The following is a 15482-nucleotide window of genomic DNA, read 5'->3' as shown; positions in this document are numbered from 1 at the left end:
CAGGATGTCCAGCAGGTGTTGTTGTCATGCTGGTGTGAGTGGAGGGTTGTGTTATCTGTATCAGAGCATGACTAGGCTGTATCCAGGCATGACAGGGCTGTGCCCAGGCATAACCCAATGCTGGCCACTCATGAGACATCTTGAAGGTGGGTAGCGGAAAGTCACAGAATGGTAATCAGCACTTGCCATCTGGCACTGGAAGATCGAGAAGGCATAAGTGGACTGTGAGCCAAAGAAAAAGGTAGTCGCCCTTACAATGGTCGCGATCAACAGTAACACTCCAGAGAGGCAACTGTGTGCAGTCAGATCTGAGCCTCCAACGCCTGGTACTATTGTGATCGGCCATCAGAATATTATATGGGGGTAAGTATGCTTGGTTAGGGACTGGAAACTTAGCGTAACATCTGTTAACCTGCTAGAATAAACTGGATTGAAGTGTAATTACTTTGTGGAGCCTCATTCATCCACCTCCTCATGAAGTCCCACAGATCTCTGTCAGCTGGATCAGTTGTCTGTAGACCTGGCAGGAAAAACAAACAAACAAAACCTCATCTGAAGAAAGGAGGAGGTGATTCTGAGCTAGATGAGGACATACTTGTATAGCTTTCTGTGGAAGTGAAAGCAGGTATTTTTCAATAGCTTGAAGGGTAGTGAATTTAGATGCTACATGAACAGAACTGAGGAAAAGACACTAAAAGTAAGCTAATGCATCAAATTACTTTGTGACTGATTTCTTCAAGGATTGTGTTATTTTTCATATTCTTATTATTAATACTCCTTCCTGCCTAGCCCATTGAACTGCAGAAAACAAATTTTGGCATGAGACAACAGACCCTTCTGGGTGTTTATTCCAGGCATCTGTGATGCACAGATAGACTGCCTCTGACCATGGAGTTTCTTTAGCTATCATGGTTTATAGCCATTTACATAGATATCCTCCAGGTATTTGTTTTCAATCCATCTTTCAATGGCATCTAAACGAAAGACACTGCCATGGATGTTCCTAGACACTTAAAACATATGTAGCCCAGGCCCATTGGACAGACATCTGCGTAAAAATGTGCTTCTGTCTGTCTGTCTATCTATCTATCTATCTATCTATCCATCTATCTATCTAGAAATAATTGCTAGGATGTATTTAAATTTCACAGGAGGTAAAGCCAGCCAATTAATTTCTCAACAAAATGATTTCAAATCAAATAAATTCTTCAATTAATTTGCATCCTTCCCAAGATTATCCCACACAAAGGGGAAATGATGCTGGAGGCCTATGTCGTGGGCAGACTGTATTGTAGATCTATGTTCTTTTGGATATTGTCTGTTTGTGTGTTTTTCATGAAATTGGCTTTAAAATCTGTGTATTGTATTTTAAAATGTTTTTAATCTTTGAAAACTGCCCAGAGAGATTTGGCTATGGGGCGGTATAGGCATGTAATAAGTAAGTAATAAGTAAGTAAGTAAGTAAATAAATTTCTGCACAAAGTCTGAAATGACAAGTGTATTGGTATAGCCCCGTGGGCCACTCCATTTGATTTTAGCAGGTTTACAGACTAGAGGATCAATAGTCACTTCCACTGTCTTAGGACCACTAAGCCATGTCATGCCTGGGTAAGATGTGACTTATCAAAGGAAGGGAGATACAAAGAGGAGGCATCCATTCAGGTCTGCAGGTGCAGAAAGGCTGCTGTTGTGCCCCTGCCTATAGCACATCTTCGCGGTCTGCTATAACCCACTGCACGTGGGCAGCTTGAGGAGCTGCATCACACAAATGGGGTGCTGCCCTCCCCATGGCCACTAGTGGGCAGCAGCACTTAAGAAGGGCCTGGAACATCCCAACACAAGGGGCAGCTGATCATGTGTCACAACAGGAACATCCCTCTCTTCCCTCAGATTCATTTCAACTGTGCTGTCCAGTTACTGAGGGACCTGACAATTCCCCACCATGGGCTGCCTGCGGATTAGTACTGTGGTCGTCTCCTTCATCAGCTTTGTGATGCTCCTCATTGCCCTGGCCTCAGACCACTGGTCAACGAGTGACATGTTCCACATGGGCCTGTGGAAGATTTGCAAGTGGGGTTCCCAGTGTGTCCCACTTGGGATGGATGTGGAAGGTAAGATCCTGCCTGGAAAATGGCAGCTAGAAGTGTGGCAGCCAGAAGCACGCCAAGTCCTTCCTCATGGCTCAATGCTTCCATTCTGGGACAATTGATGGGTCAACCCCCTGATCACCATATGTGATCAAAGATAGCTCCCCTGCTGTTGCCTACACCAGGTACTTTCAAAGCCTCTGCTGTCAGGGAACTCTTTCAGCATTGGCCATTCTGCCAAGGAAGCCCTGCTATACCTCAGCCAAAATATCCCTCCTTATAGCAGAGTTTTCTGGGGAGTGCTCTCACTCAGTTCATACACTGGGTTCTTGACAGGACTGGCCCATCTTTTGAGTCTTCCCCTGGCTGTCACTCCATCTGAACCAAGTGTGTATTTTAGAATGCATCCAACACATCCATTGCATCTCTGTGGAAATATGCATTTTTAAATTAAAGGGGTAAGGGAGGATTCTGGGGAGTGCTTTCACTGAGTTCATGCCCTGAGTTTTGCACATGCATACAATGGTGCAGCCAGTGGGGGAGAATCATAGAACAGTAGGGTTGCAGGGGGCCTACAAGACCATCGAGTCCACCCCCCTGCTCAATGCAGGAATCCGAGTCAAACTGTCAAAGCATCCCTGACAGATGGCTGTCCAGCCAGCCTCGTCTTGAATGCCTCCAGTGTGAGAGAGCCCACCACCTCCCTAGGTCATTGGTTCCATTGCCGTATTGCTCTGTCAAGAAGTTTCTCCTGATGTTCAGCCGGAATCTGGCTTCCTGTCACTTGAGCCCATTATCCCATGTCCTGCACTCTGGGATGATCGAGAATTGATCCTGGCCTTCCTCTCTGTGACAGCCTTTCAAATGTCCATCCAGAGAGCGGCAGGTGGGGACAAAAGTGTAGCAGAAGCCAGCTCTGCTGTATTCTTTCCATCATGATGGTGCCATGACTTCCGAGAGTTTAAAAAAGTCCATGTGTGCAGAGGGTTTTGGTTATTTTTGTTTTTGTTATTTGGGAAGGTCAGCAAACGTTCTACCATATCAGGAATGCATAAGTGTTTGCAAAACATGGAATGCTGGTTGATTGGGGGAAGATACCTTTTAGTTGCTTGAGCCACAACTGAAGGAATACACAAGGCTGTATGAAGTTCACCCACCACACACCCAAGAACATCAAGCCTGGAGTCTAAAATTACCTAGGTGCAGCCTGCACCATTGCAGGCCGAACTTTTGAGTATCCCCTGCCACTCCATGTGAACCTGGTGTGTCTCTTAGAATACATCCAACATCTCTTTGGGAATATGCATGTGTTAAAAAATTAAAGGGGCACAGAATTGTCCATTTAGTTAACACTAGTACAGAAACAACAGCAACAAAACCTTTCACCTTTATAGGCCTCAAACTGCTATTGCTTATACAAATAACACCAGCTGAGCTAAGAACGTAAAGTGTGGCATCCAGGATTGTCATGATGGCAATTTTTTTGTGAACCACCCAGAGAGCTTCAGCTATTGGCCGGTATAGAAATAAATAAATACATACATAAATATATAAATAAATAAAAATTTCCAACCGATCCAATAAAAATGGACACATGTGCAGCAAGTTAAAAAGTGCTAACGATGGATATATTTGCCTTCTTACTCCAGTTTTTTAACCAGGGAATATCATATCTTTCTTTCACATTTTGGAGAAAACTATTGGTGCACTTTGTTCAGCCTTGCTGAGGAAGGAAATCCTACATTGGTTTGTTGAAGTTCTGAGCAGCATTAAAAGACTATTAAGGTTTTTCTGCCTCCCTAAAGTTTCTGGCAGCAATTGCTGGCAAAGTGATAATGCAGGGCATGGTCACTTTCATTCTGAACCTAGGATGTTGCCAGTACTGCAGTGTTTTCAGAGGGATTCTTTGTTGCAGAGGGAATCTAAAGGATTCTGTGTACAATGCCTATTCTTTAGTTATGGGTAGGGATGGATGGACTCACCTCTGTCCAGCTTTCCTGGTTGCTCGGCAGTCTCACCCCCATTCAATGAGAAGACGTGCTTGGCTGGGCCCATATGCTAAGCAGCCATGAGCTTGAAAGTGGGTCCAGCAGCTGCCCGCCCTGCATGTGAGATGCTGTTTTTACGAAATATGGCGCCTCATTGTTTTCTGTAAGTTCAGTCTTATGGAAATGGCAGCTGCATTGGCAAACATGTTTTTGGGTCTTGTGCAAGTGCACACATTCAAAAGTCAGCAGCTAGACATTTGCATAATTTCCCCCTCCACTTTACTGCTCTGCCACAAATTCACGTATATTTACCAGTCCCACTCCCTGCTCTGCCTTGGAATTTGCCTAACTTTACCAACCTCCATCACTGCTCTGCACTGAAATTCAAATATCTTTATCAATCCCCATTGCTATTCCATAACCCGTATGTATATTTGACAGCTAACAGCGGAGAACAGTGGAAGGAAGCAACAAGCATGAAGGGGGTGGGAGCCGAAAGCAGCTGGTGGCTATAGGAGAAGGAAAGTTTGAGGCCAGTGTAATTTCTTTAATAGTACGTGAAGCAGTGTTTAAAGAAAAAGGAGTTCGCTAGCTAGGCAAGAACCAAAGTGGAGGATGAAATTGACAAGGACATTGACAAAAGGGGGATATCGGTATGCTGGGCTAAAAAGAGGACAGGCAATCTTGTGCTCCTGTGAAATTTATGCAAGACCCCCAAATAAAGTGTTGGTTGTTTTAAGCTTGTGAATGCATTACTGCATTCATGAGGGCTCAGAAAATTACATGCATTTAGTGATCTGATGCGGGGGGGGGGGGTTCCCCACCTAAGCTGGCAAACCCAGCAAACCAATTGCAGAATAGCTGCTGGGGGGAAAACAAGCCATGGCAAGACACAGAGCCCTCATCTGTTGGGAGCAAACCACCAACCCACCTTGGCTCATTCTCTGTGTGGCTTAGCTAGGGATGGTGCTAGTGCCTGATTCCATCAGGGACTCTGGCAGAACCCGCCCTGCCCGCACCCTTGAGCCCCGTCGCTGAGCTCATGGCCCTGGTTGCCCCCCGCCCATGCTCAGCAAGGGGCTTCCACTCACCCTGGCAGCCTTGTCAACCTCTGCAGTCGCCACGTTTTGAAAAATAAAGTGGCAATTGCAAAAGTACACATATTTGCATATGCACGAAATGCACAATTTTGTGAATGTGCACACTTGCAGATGGGTGAAAATGTGCATTTTTGCAAATGCAAAAATGTGTGTTTTGGGACAATGTGAATGCCATTTTCAAAACACACACACGTGCACACACACCATTTTATACAACTCTTATCTCTTTTCAGCTTCTGCTTCGGACCACTCTTTACTTGTGGGCTTTGCTCATTGACTGTATGCTAATCTAAGAAAAAGACAAAATGTTATATGATAAAGACAAATTATGTCAATTGCAGTGGACATTTTTGCAGAGTTTCTTGAAGTGGCAGGGGGGGAATCCACTTCTTACAATAAGCGAATGATGGAACAAAAGATGCCTGACAATCCATGAAACACAGACAGAAAAAAGTCTGTTCCTCCTTAGCCATCCCACAAGGTGATCCTGCTGGAGCTGGCAATATGTGGCAAAGTAAAATGCTTGCAAGGCAACTGGGATGAAGTGTGGAGGCAGCTATTCATCGAGGGCTTTGCAATGATGCTTAGGCTAGGGATGGGGGAGAATTTCTCCCCGAAACTTCGGGGGGCCAAGTGCCAACGTATTCGGCCCCCCGAAGTAGTTTCGAGGAGAAATTCTCTGCACCCCCCCACACCCCGCACCCCCCCCCCCCGGGATGGGAATTAGCTTTCCCGAATGTCCCTCCCGGCGGCGGGTCCCGGCGGCGGATCGGCAGGTCTTCGTCAGGGGCGGGGGCGGCAGCCAGTCTGTTGACCGGCTGCCGCCGCCGCCATTCCAATAAAAGTAAAAAACAAACGCCCCCGTGATAGTCTACGTGATGATTAACGTAGCCTATCACGGCTAGATTTGCAAAGTCAGCCGTGATAGGCTACGTAAATCGTCACGTAGCCTATCACGGGTGACTTAAAAAAAAAAAAAAAGAGCGTACGGCTAATGGTGGCCCCCATAGGGAGCTGCCATTCGCGTTCCTTATTTGGTCGCCGTAGTCTACGTAAAGATTTACGTAGCCTATAGCGACCAAATAAGGAACGCGAATGGCGGCTCCCTATGGGGGCCGCCATTTGCGTACGCGCTTTTTTTTTTTTTAAAGTCACCCATGATAGGCTACGTGACAATTAACGTAGCCTATCACGGCTGACTTTGCAGATCTAGCCGTGATAGGCTACGTAAATCATCACGTAGCCTATCACGGGGGCGTTTTTTTTAAAAAACTTTTTATTTCGCGGCCGGGCGAGGCGAGGCGCCTCCTCCCCGGCCTGAATTTCGGCCAGGCGAGGCGGGAAGCCTCCCCCCTGACCTGAATTTTGGCCAGGCGAGGCGGGAAGCCTCCCCCCCCGGCCTGAACTTCGGGGGGAGCAGCGAAGTGCCTCCCCCCCACCGCGAAGCAAGCTGTGAGACCAGGTAAGTGGCTTTCGTGCACCCCTAGCTTAGGCAGAACAAATCCTACCATTAGGCCAAGTGAGGGTGATCTGGTGATTGTGCATGGTGGTACTGGGATTTAGAGGGGTAGGGGAGATGATATGTAAGATCTTCATAATCCTGACTGTTGTCACCCTCCCCACCAACCCCACCCCTCTCTCCTGCCTTCATCTAGGCACAATTCATGCTACCAGATCATTCATGCTAATGGGAGCAGTTGGTGGTGCCATCTCCTTCTTCAGCCTTTGCTTCTCATGTTGTTGCTGCCGTGTTGGCTCCATCTCCCTGGCCAAGATGGCAGCCATAGCCAGCTTTATAGCAGGTATTCTATTTAAAGGATTTATATTTATTTAATTAAAATGTCATTTTAAACCCTTTCTGCCCTGTCTTTGATCCAATCAGCCATGTTCAGATGTCATGACGTTGGGAATAGAGTGAACAGGCAAGTCTGATGGAACACATGTCTGATTGCTCCCACGTGGCTCCTGCTGCCAGCAGAGAAGGGCAAGCGGGAGAGGGGGGCACATCATCAGCTCCTGTGATTGGCAAGCAGTTGGAAGCCCTGTGGTCTGGCCAGTCACAGTATCCACACTGGGAGCCTATCTTTTGAGATGTGCATATGAGTAAAATGTGAGCTCACCAATGTTCCCCAAATCCTATGTTGAAGCTGATTCTGACTCAAGTCCATATCAGACTGTGGCCTTTGGTTATTTGCTTTTCTCATGAAAATCTGTGTATTTTTAATACACATGTTCATGCTTCTTTTTTTAAAGTACACGTCAATGGTTTGCTTTGGTGCGATGTACGCACTGGTCTCCCATCAATTAACACATATTTGTGAGCATTTTTCAAAACCATGTATTTTTTTCAAGTACATTTTTCAAATGCATGCATGCCATCGAACACATTTTCTATAATCCACAAATCATACTGCAAGCTCAAAAATGTAACTTTTGAATGGACTTCAACTGCAGATTGCTGTCAGGGTTGGATCAGAGCCCATAGAGCCCCAAAGCAGTTCTGATTCTGGGGAAGAGATAGAAACCATGAGAGAGGAACCTGCTTACTTTTCAGAGGCATAGCTGGAGGGTGAGCCCCTCCCTGCTCACATTCCTGAGAGTGACAGTGACCTGGCAGGGAGAGGGGGGGACAACTGGAGCATCTGGATGCGAGGCTCCAGTGCAGGGACAAGCAAGAGGTTGCGGGTCCTGACAGAAGGCACTCAGCCCACTTGGCGCGATGGCAACAGCTGTGCCCCAATGCCCCATGGAGAAGGGATGGACTCTCTCCTTCTAGACCTTAAGTTCAGAGGCTTCCCACCCTTTCCCTCCAAATGGAGACCAACTGACTCTCTAAAGCTAGAATCCCCTGGTAGTCTGCTCCCTAAAGTTTTCCCCTTAGGCTCAGGCAATTAGCATCTGTAAGCATCATTAGGCTGAATGGAAATAAAGCCTTGGAAAAGAGCCCTTTTGTCTGCGTGTTGATTCTGGCAACTTATTTACATAGTCTATGGCAAATATGAAGAAGAAGCGAATGGCAGCCGCAGGGCGGCCGCCATTCGCAAGTTGGCGAGGACGGGAGCATGTGAGTGCTCCGTTTTGCATGACTTTCATGGGTCAGGGGGTGGGGGCTTCATCCCGCCCGACTTTTGTGGGTTGGGGGGGCGGGGACTTTGTTCCGCGATGGATTTCGGGGGGCCGAATGCACTGGCATTTGGCCTCACCGAGATCTGTCGCAGAATTCTCTGACATCCCTAGAAAATGGCAGCCGTAAAGCAGCCATTTACCCAAAGTTACAGGAGTAAATGGTCCATTCACACCTGTAGTATTGCAAAAGTGGCCATTTTGCAGTTGCCATTTGTGCATATGGCCATTTACGAAAAAGGCCAAGCCACCATTTTCACACAAAATGGTGGCTTGGCAAGGGATTAGGTGACCACGCGCTTGATCGTAAGGCCCATCCTGTCTCCTCCAAATATCTGATGTTTAACACACATTCCAGCAACAACCCCCCGTGATGAAACATGGAGAGGAGTTCTGCAGGAATACATGGATCTCTAGAGGGGTATTAATACACCATCTTTTGCTCCTAGGTCTTTGTGTCATGGTTGCTATGTTGACTTCCCTAGGATTTCAGATGGGACGTGGGGGTTTGACTATGGTCAAACAGAATGAGTGGTCTTCTTCTGTGGGCTGGACCTCTGTGTTGCTGTCCGGAATAACTGGTGAGTATGTGCAGCACAGGAATGACAACAATTCTCAATACATAGGGTTCCCTGACTACCCCCACCCTCCGCACACACATTCTAATTGGGTCTTTGCAGTATTTTTCAGTGATTTTTTTTTAAATTACAGAACTGTTAGAGATGGCCACCTCATAATTTTCCTGTATGTGTGGAGCAGAGCTGAGATTCTTCATCTCACACCTTGAGGAAAAGTTGGTCACTCTGCAGAATTTTATCTGAATATTCTCTGCCATTGTTTTGTGCTGGCAGCCATTTTTACCCATGATGCCCCAGAACAATTCTAGGACCATGGCACAGTGAAGAATTAAAAATGATGCCTAGGCTGCCAAAGCAATTGCTGCCAGGTCAAATGTTTTTATGTTTGATCTTCCAATAGCATTAAAAACACATACCCCCAAGAACATAGGAAAAAAGAAAGAAGCTATGCAATTGCCATTTTCAGTGCTGACCCAGCCCCTGAGAAAATGTTGAAGAATTTCTTCCCCCTCCTGGGGAAATTCAGTGAAATGGAGTGTGTCTCTCCCCTCCCCACCATCTGTATCTACACCATTTGTCTTGCTATAATTCAGCTTCTTGTGTTCAAAGTCGACTCACTCATAATTTCCAGATTTGGAGGGGTCCAAGAGGGATTTCTTTTTAATAATGGACTCACCATCACCTCATTGAGAGGACTAGGGGCCACTCCCAAATTGGAGTTCACAATTTTTCTGCTGCTGCTCCACTGGCAGGTGTTAGGGGGTTATGGTACTTCCAGATAATTCTGCCATTGGTTCCTTAAAAAAAAAAAAAAAAAAACCCTCTCAAAATACTCCAGCCATGCAAATTTTGTAGAAGAGATGATATCTTGTGCTATGTAAATGAGAGGACTTTGCAGATCAGAAGATCAAGCCATTGACACAAGTTGGGAGAGAGAGCCCAGCTGGGGAGGAGCCAGGAATGAGTGACCAGGATAACGGTATTTGATCTCTTGCCCAAACCCATCCCTTCTCTCCCGGACAGGTTTGCTTGCTTTCATAATGCACAGAGAAATGGTGATATGAAGACTAGGAAAAGACTGTGCCACCTTCTTCAGCTGCAGAGATACTCAGACACTCTTCATTTATAATATAAATTAATGCAGGTATACAAACAATTAAGTGATGGTTATAAAGATCTCTGAACATAGAAGTTCCTTGCAAAACGAAACTCCAGAGAAATTCTGCAGGAAGCAAAGGGAGTTTTAACAACCATGATGAAGTTTCTCAGATGGCTTTTGTATGTCCTGCCATAAATAAATAATTCATAAATGAAATGTCTAGTCCTTGGGATTGCTGAGAAGATAGAGAAGATATAATAACTATATATATGAAATACTCAGAAACTGAACACCTCTCTGTTTGCAAGCTAATTCCTTAATCTCCTGTCACACTGTCTCAGGGGTGAGGAATCTGTGGACCTCCAGATGTTGTATTGCAATTGCCATCGTCCATAACCACGGAACATGCTGGCTAGCCCTGCAAGGAGTTGGAGTCCAACAGAATTTGGAGGGCCACAGGATCACTATCACTGCACTATAGCATGACTTCTTCTTCTTCTTCTTCTTCTTCTTCTTCTTCTTCTTCTTCTTCTTCTTCTTCTTCTTTCTATACCACACTGTAGCCAAAGCTCTCTGGGCAGTTTACACAGATTAAAAACTATTAAAAATAAATTATACCAAGTGTAAAAGCATTTAAATGAAAACATAAACAGACAGCAGACACACAGGGAAGATATATCTAAAAACGATGTAAAACAATCAACCATAGATAAAACAAATCCAGGACCTGATTAAAAACTCAACATATGCTGCCAAATGCCTGAGTGAAGAGAAAAGTCTTAACCTGGCGCCAAAAAGATAACAATGTTGGTACCAGGAGGGCCTCGTCAGGGAGATCATTCCATAATCATTGCCTTTTCTGTGGTGGCCCCCATTCTATGGAATTCCCTCCCTAGTGACCTCCGCCATGCCCCCTCTTTGGTGACCTTCCACTGGGTTTTGAAAACCTGGCTGTTCAGGTGGGCATTTGGGGATAGGTTAGGGGTGTGTGTGTGTGTGTGTGTGTTACAGCAATGCTGTTTTGTTCAGTTGATAATGTAATTTGTTGTATTTCGTGTTATTTGCATTGTACGCCACCTAGAGTGGTTGGGTAGCTGGCCAGATAGGTGGCTGGCTAACTGGCTGTCTGGCTGTCTGGCTGGCTAAATAAATAAATAAATAAATGGGAGGCACCACCGAGAAGACCAAGAGACAGTACCCAGAGTGGAGGTGTGCAGACATGACCATTGGTGGTGGGTTGAGACGAGGGGCTGGGAAAGGACTGGAAATCCCCTTCTCTCTCCATGGATGGGGGAATGGATTTGGAGAGGGGGTCACCTCTCACTCAGTCCCATTCACCCTCCACAGCTATTTGCGTTGCCCTTATTTTCGCCGTAGTCTACGTAAAGATTTACGTAGCCTATAGCGACCAAATAAGGAACGGGAATGGCGGCTCCCTATGGGGGCCGCCATTTGCGTACGCGCTTTTTTTTTTTTAAGTCACCCATGATAGGCTACGTGACAATTAACGTAGCCTATCATGGCTGACTTTGCAGATCTAGCCGTGATAGGCTACGTAAATCATCACGTAGCCTATCACGGGGGCGTTTTTTTTAAAAAACTTTTTATTTCGCGGCCGGGCGAGGCGAGGCGCCTCCTCCCCGGCCTGAATTTCGGCCAGGCGAGGCGGGAAGCCTCCCCCCTGACCTGAATTTTGGCCAGGCGAGGCGGGAAGCCTCCCCCCCCGGCCTGAACTTCGGGGGGAGCAGCGAAGTGCCTCCCCCCCACCGCGAAGCAAGCTGTGAGACCAGGTAAGTGGCTTTCGTGCACCCCTAGCTTAGGCAGAACAAATCCTACCATTAGGCCAAGTGAGGGTGATCTGGTGATTGTGCATGGTGGTACTGGGATTTAGAGGGGTAGGGGAGATGATATGTAAGATCTTCATAATCCTGACTGTTGTCACCCTCCCCACCAACCCCACCCCTCTCTCCTGCCTTCGTCTAGGCACAATTCATGCCACCAGATCATTCATGCTAATGGGAGCAGTTGGTGGTGCCATCTCCTTCTTCAGCCTTTGCTTCTCATGTTGTTGCTCCCGTGTTGGCTCCATCTCCCTGGCCAAGATGGCAGCCATAGCCAGCTTTATAGCAGGTATTCTATTTAAAGGATTTATATTTATTTAATTAAAATGTCATTTTAAACCCTTTCTGCCCTGTCTTTGATCCAATCAGCCATGTTCAGATGTCATGACGTTGGGAATAGAGTGAACAGGCAAGTCTGATGGAACACATGTCTGATTGCTCCCACGTGGCTCCTGCTGCCAGCAGAGAAGGGCAAGCGGGAGAGGGGGGCACATCATCAGCTCCTGTGATTGGCAAGCAGTTGGAAGCCCTGTGGTCTGGCCAGTCACAGTATCCACACTGGGAGCCTATCTTTTGAGATGTGCATATGAGTAAAATGTGAGCTCACCAATGTTCCCCAAATCCTATGTTGAAGCTGATTCTGACTCAAGTCCATATCAGACTGTGGCCTTTGGTTATTTGCTTTTCTCATGAAAATCTGTGTATTTTTAATACACATGTTCATGCTTCTTTTTTTAAAGTACACGTCAATGGTTTGCTTTGGTGCGATGTACGCACTGGTCTCCCATCAATTAACACATATTTGTGAGCATTTTTCAAAACCATGTATTTTTTTCAAGTACATTTTTCAAATGCATGCATGCCATCGAACACATTTTCTATAATCCACAAATCATACTGCAAGCTCAAAAATGTAGCTTTTGAATGGACTTCAACTGCAGATTGCTGTCAGGGTTGGATCAGAGCCCATAGAGCCCAAAGCAGTTCTGATTCTGGGGAAGAGATAGAAACCATGAGAGAGGAACCTGCTTACTTTTCAGAGGCATAGCTGGAGGGTGAGCCCCTCCCTGCTCACATTCCTGAGAGTGACAGTGACCTGGCAGGGAGAGGGGGGGACAACTGGAGCATCTGGATGCGAGGCTCCAGTGCAGGGACAAGCAAGAGGTTGTGGGTCCTGACAGAAGGCACTCAGCCCACTTGGCGCGATGGCAACAGCTGTGCCCCAATGCCCCATGGAGAAGGGATGGACTCTCTCCTTCTAGACCTTAAGTTCAGAGGCTTCCCACCCTTTCCCTCCAAATGGAGACCAACTGACTCTCTAAAGCTAGAATCCCCTGGTAGTCTGCTCCCTAAAGTTTTCCCCTTAGGCTCAGGCAATTAGCATCTGTAAGCATCATTAGGCTGAATGGAAATAAAGCCTTGGAAAAGAGCCCTTTTGTCTGCGTGTTGATTCTGGCAACTTATTTACATAGCCTATGGCAAATATGAAGAAGAAGCGAATGGCAGCCGCAGGGCGGCCGCCATTCGCAAGTTGGCGAGGACGGGAGCATGTGAGTGCTCCGTTTTGCATGACTTTCATGGGTCAGGGGGTGGGGGCTTCATCCCGCCCGACTTTTGTGGGTTGGGGGGGCGGGGACTTTGTTCCGCGATGGATTTCGGGGGGCCGAATGCACTGGCATTTGGCCTCACCGAGATCTGTCGCAGAATTCTCTGACATCCCTAGAAAATGGCAGCCGTAAAGCAGCCATTTACCCAAAGTTACAGGAGTAAATGGTCCATTCACACCTGTAGTATTGCAAAAGTGGCCATTTTGCAGTTGCCATTTGTGCATATGGCCATTTACGAAAAAGGCCAAGCCACCATTTTCACACAAAATGGTGGCTTGGCAAGGGATTAGGTGACCACGTGCTTGATCGTAAGGCCCATCCTGTCTCCTCCAAATATCTGATGTTTAACACACATTCCAGCAACAACCCCCCGTGATGAAACATGGAGAGGAGTTCTGCAGGAATACATGGATCTCTAGAGGGGTATTAATACACCATCTTTTGCTCCTAGGTCTTTGTGTCATGGTTGCTATGTTGACTTCCCTAGGATTTCAGATGGGACGTGGGGGTTTGACTATGGTCAAACAGAATGAGTGGTCTTCTTCTGTGGGCTGGACCTCTGTGTTGCTGTCCGGAATAACTGGTGAGTATGTGCAGCACAGGAATGACAACAATTCTCAATACATAGGGTTCCCTGACTACCCCCACCCTCCGCACACACATTCTAATTGGGTCTTTGCAGTATTTTTCAGTGATTTTTTTTTAAATTACAGAACTGTTAGAGATGGCCACCTCATAATTTTCCTGTATGTGTGGAGCAGAGCTGAGATTCTTCATCTCACACCTTGAGGAAAAGTTGGTCACTCTGCAGAATTTTATCTGAATATTCTCTGCCATTGTTTTGTGCTGGCAGCCATTTTTACCCATGATGCCCCAGAACAATTCTAGGACCATGGCACAGTGAAGAATTAAAAATGATGCCTAGGCTGCCAAAGCAATTGCTGCCAGGTCAAATGTTTTTATGTTTGATCTTCCAATAGCATTAAAAACACATACCCCCAAGAACATAGAAAAAAAGAAAGAAGCTATGCAATTGCCATTTTCAGTGCTGACCCAGCCCCTGAGAAAATGTTGAAGAATTTCTCCCCCCTCCTGGGGAAATTCAGTGAAATGGAGTGTGTCTCTCCCCTCCCCACCATCTGTATCTACACCATTTGTCTTGCTATAATTCAGCTTCTTGTGTTCAAAGTCGACTCACTCATAATTTCCAGATTTGGAGGGGTCCAAGAGGGATTTCTTTTTAATAATGGACTCACCATCACCTCATTGAGAGGACTAGGGGCCACTCCCAAATTGGAGTTCACAATTTTTCTGCTGCTGCTCCACTGGCAGGTGTTAGGGGGTTATGGTACTTCCAGATAATTCTGCCATTGGTTCCTTAAAAAAAAAAAAAAAAAAAAAACCCTCTCAAAATACTCCAGCCATGCAAATTTTGTAGAAGAGATGATATCTTGTGCTATGTAAATGAGAGGACTTTGCAGATCAGAAGATCAAGCCATTGACACAAGTTGGGAGAGAGAGCCCAGCTGGGGAGGAGCCAGGAATGAGTGACCAGGATAACGGTATTTGATCTCTTGCCCAAACCCATCCCTTCTCTCCCGGACAGGTTTGCTTGCTTTCATAATGCACAGAGAAATGGTGATATGAAGACTAGGAAAAGACTGTGCCACCTTCTTCAGCTGCAGAGATACTCAGACACTCTTCATTTATAATATAAATTAATGCAGGTATACAAACAATTAAGTGATGGTTATAAAGATCTCTGAACATAGAAGTTCCTTGCAAAACGAAACTCCAGAGAAATTCTGCAGGAAGCAAAGGGAGTTTTAACAACCATGATGAAGTTTCTCAGATGGCTTTTGTATGTCCTGCCATAAATAAATAATTCATAAATGAAATGTCTAGTCCTTGGGATTGCTGAGAAGATAGAGAAGATATAATAACTATATATATGAAATACTCAGAAACTGAACACCTCTCTGTTTGCAAGCTAATTCCTTAATCTCCTGTCACACTGTCTCAGGGGTGAGGAATCTGTGGACCTCCAGATGTTGTATTG

At 46.1% G+C, this 15482-nt stretch overlaps 1 protein-coding gene across 9 annotated transcripts; it reads left to right on the top strand.

Moving 5' to 3' along the window:
- Positions 1–243: 243 nt before the first annotated feature.
- On the top strand, positions 244–15321 carry LOC146337826 (uncharacterized). Of its 9 annotated transcripts, none has more exons than XM_084815302.1 (7): positions 244–363; positions 1891–2111; positions 6831–6977; positions 8784–8879; positions 11959–12105; positions 13911–14006; positions 15030–15321. In XM_084815302.1, the coding sequence occupies exons 2-7, from the start codon at positions 1943–1945 to the stop codon at positions 15068–15070; spliced, it is 696 nt and encodes a 231-aa protein (XP_084671428.1). In that variant the 5' UTR covers positions 244–363; positions 1891–1942; the 3' UTR covers positions 15071–15321. The 9 variants fall into 9 exon arrangements, with proteins under 9 accessions (XP_084671428.1, XP_084671426.1, XP_084671425.1 ...); XM_084815300.1 differs by having other exon boundaries at positions 13875–14006; XM_084815299.1 differs by having other exon boundaries at positions 8748–8879.
- The last annotated feature ends 161 nt before the right edge of the window (positions 15322–15482 follow it).

The sequence above is a fragment of the Heloderma suspectum genome, chromosome 10, assembly GCF_057233095.1.
Source record: "Heloderma suspectum isolate Gila_16-S chromosome 10, 16-S_ref, whole genome shotgun sequence".
NCBI classification, from domain to species: domain Eukaryota; kingdom Metazoa; phylum Chordata; class Lepidosauria; order Squamata; family Helodermatidae; genus Heloderma; species Heloderma suspectum.
Note: the sequence above shows the minus strand (reverse complement) of the source record. Positions and strands in the feature narration are given on the sequence as shown.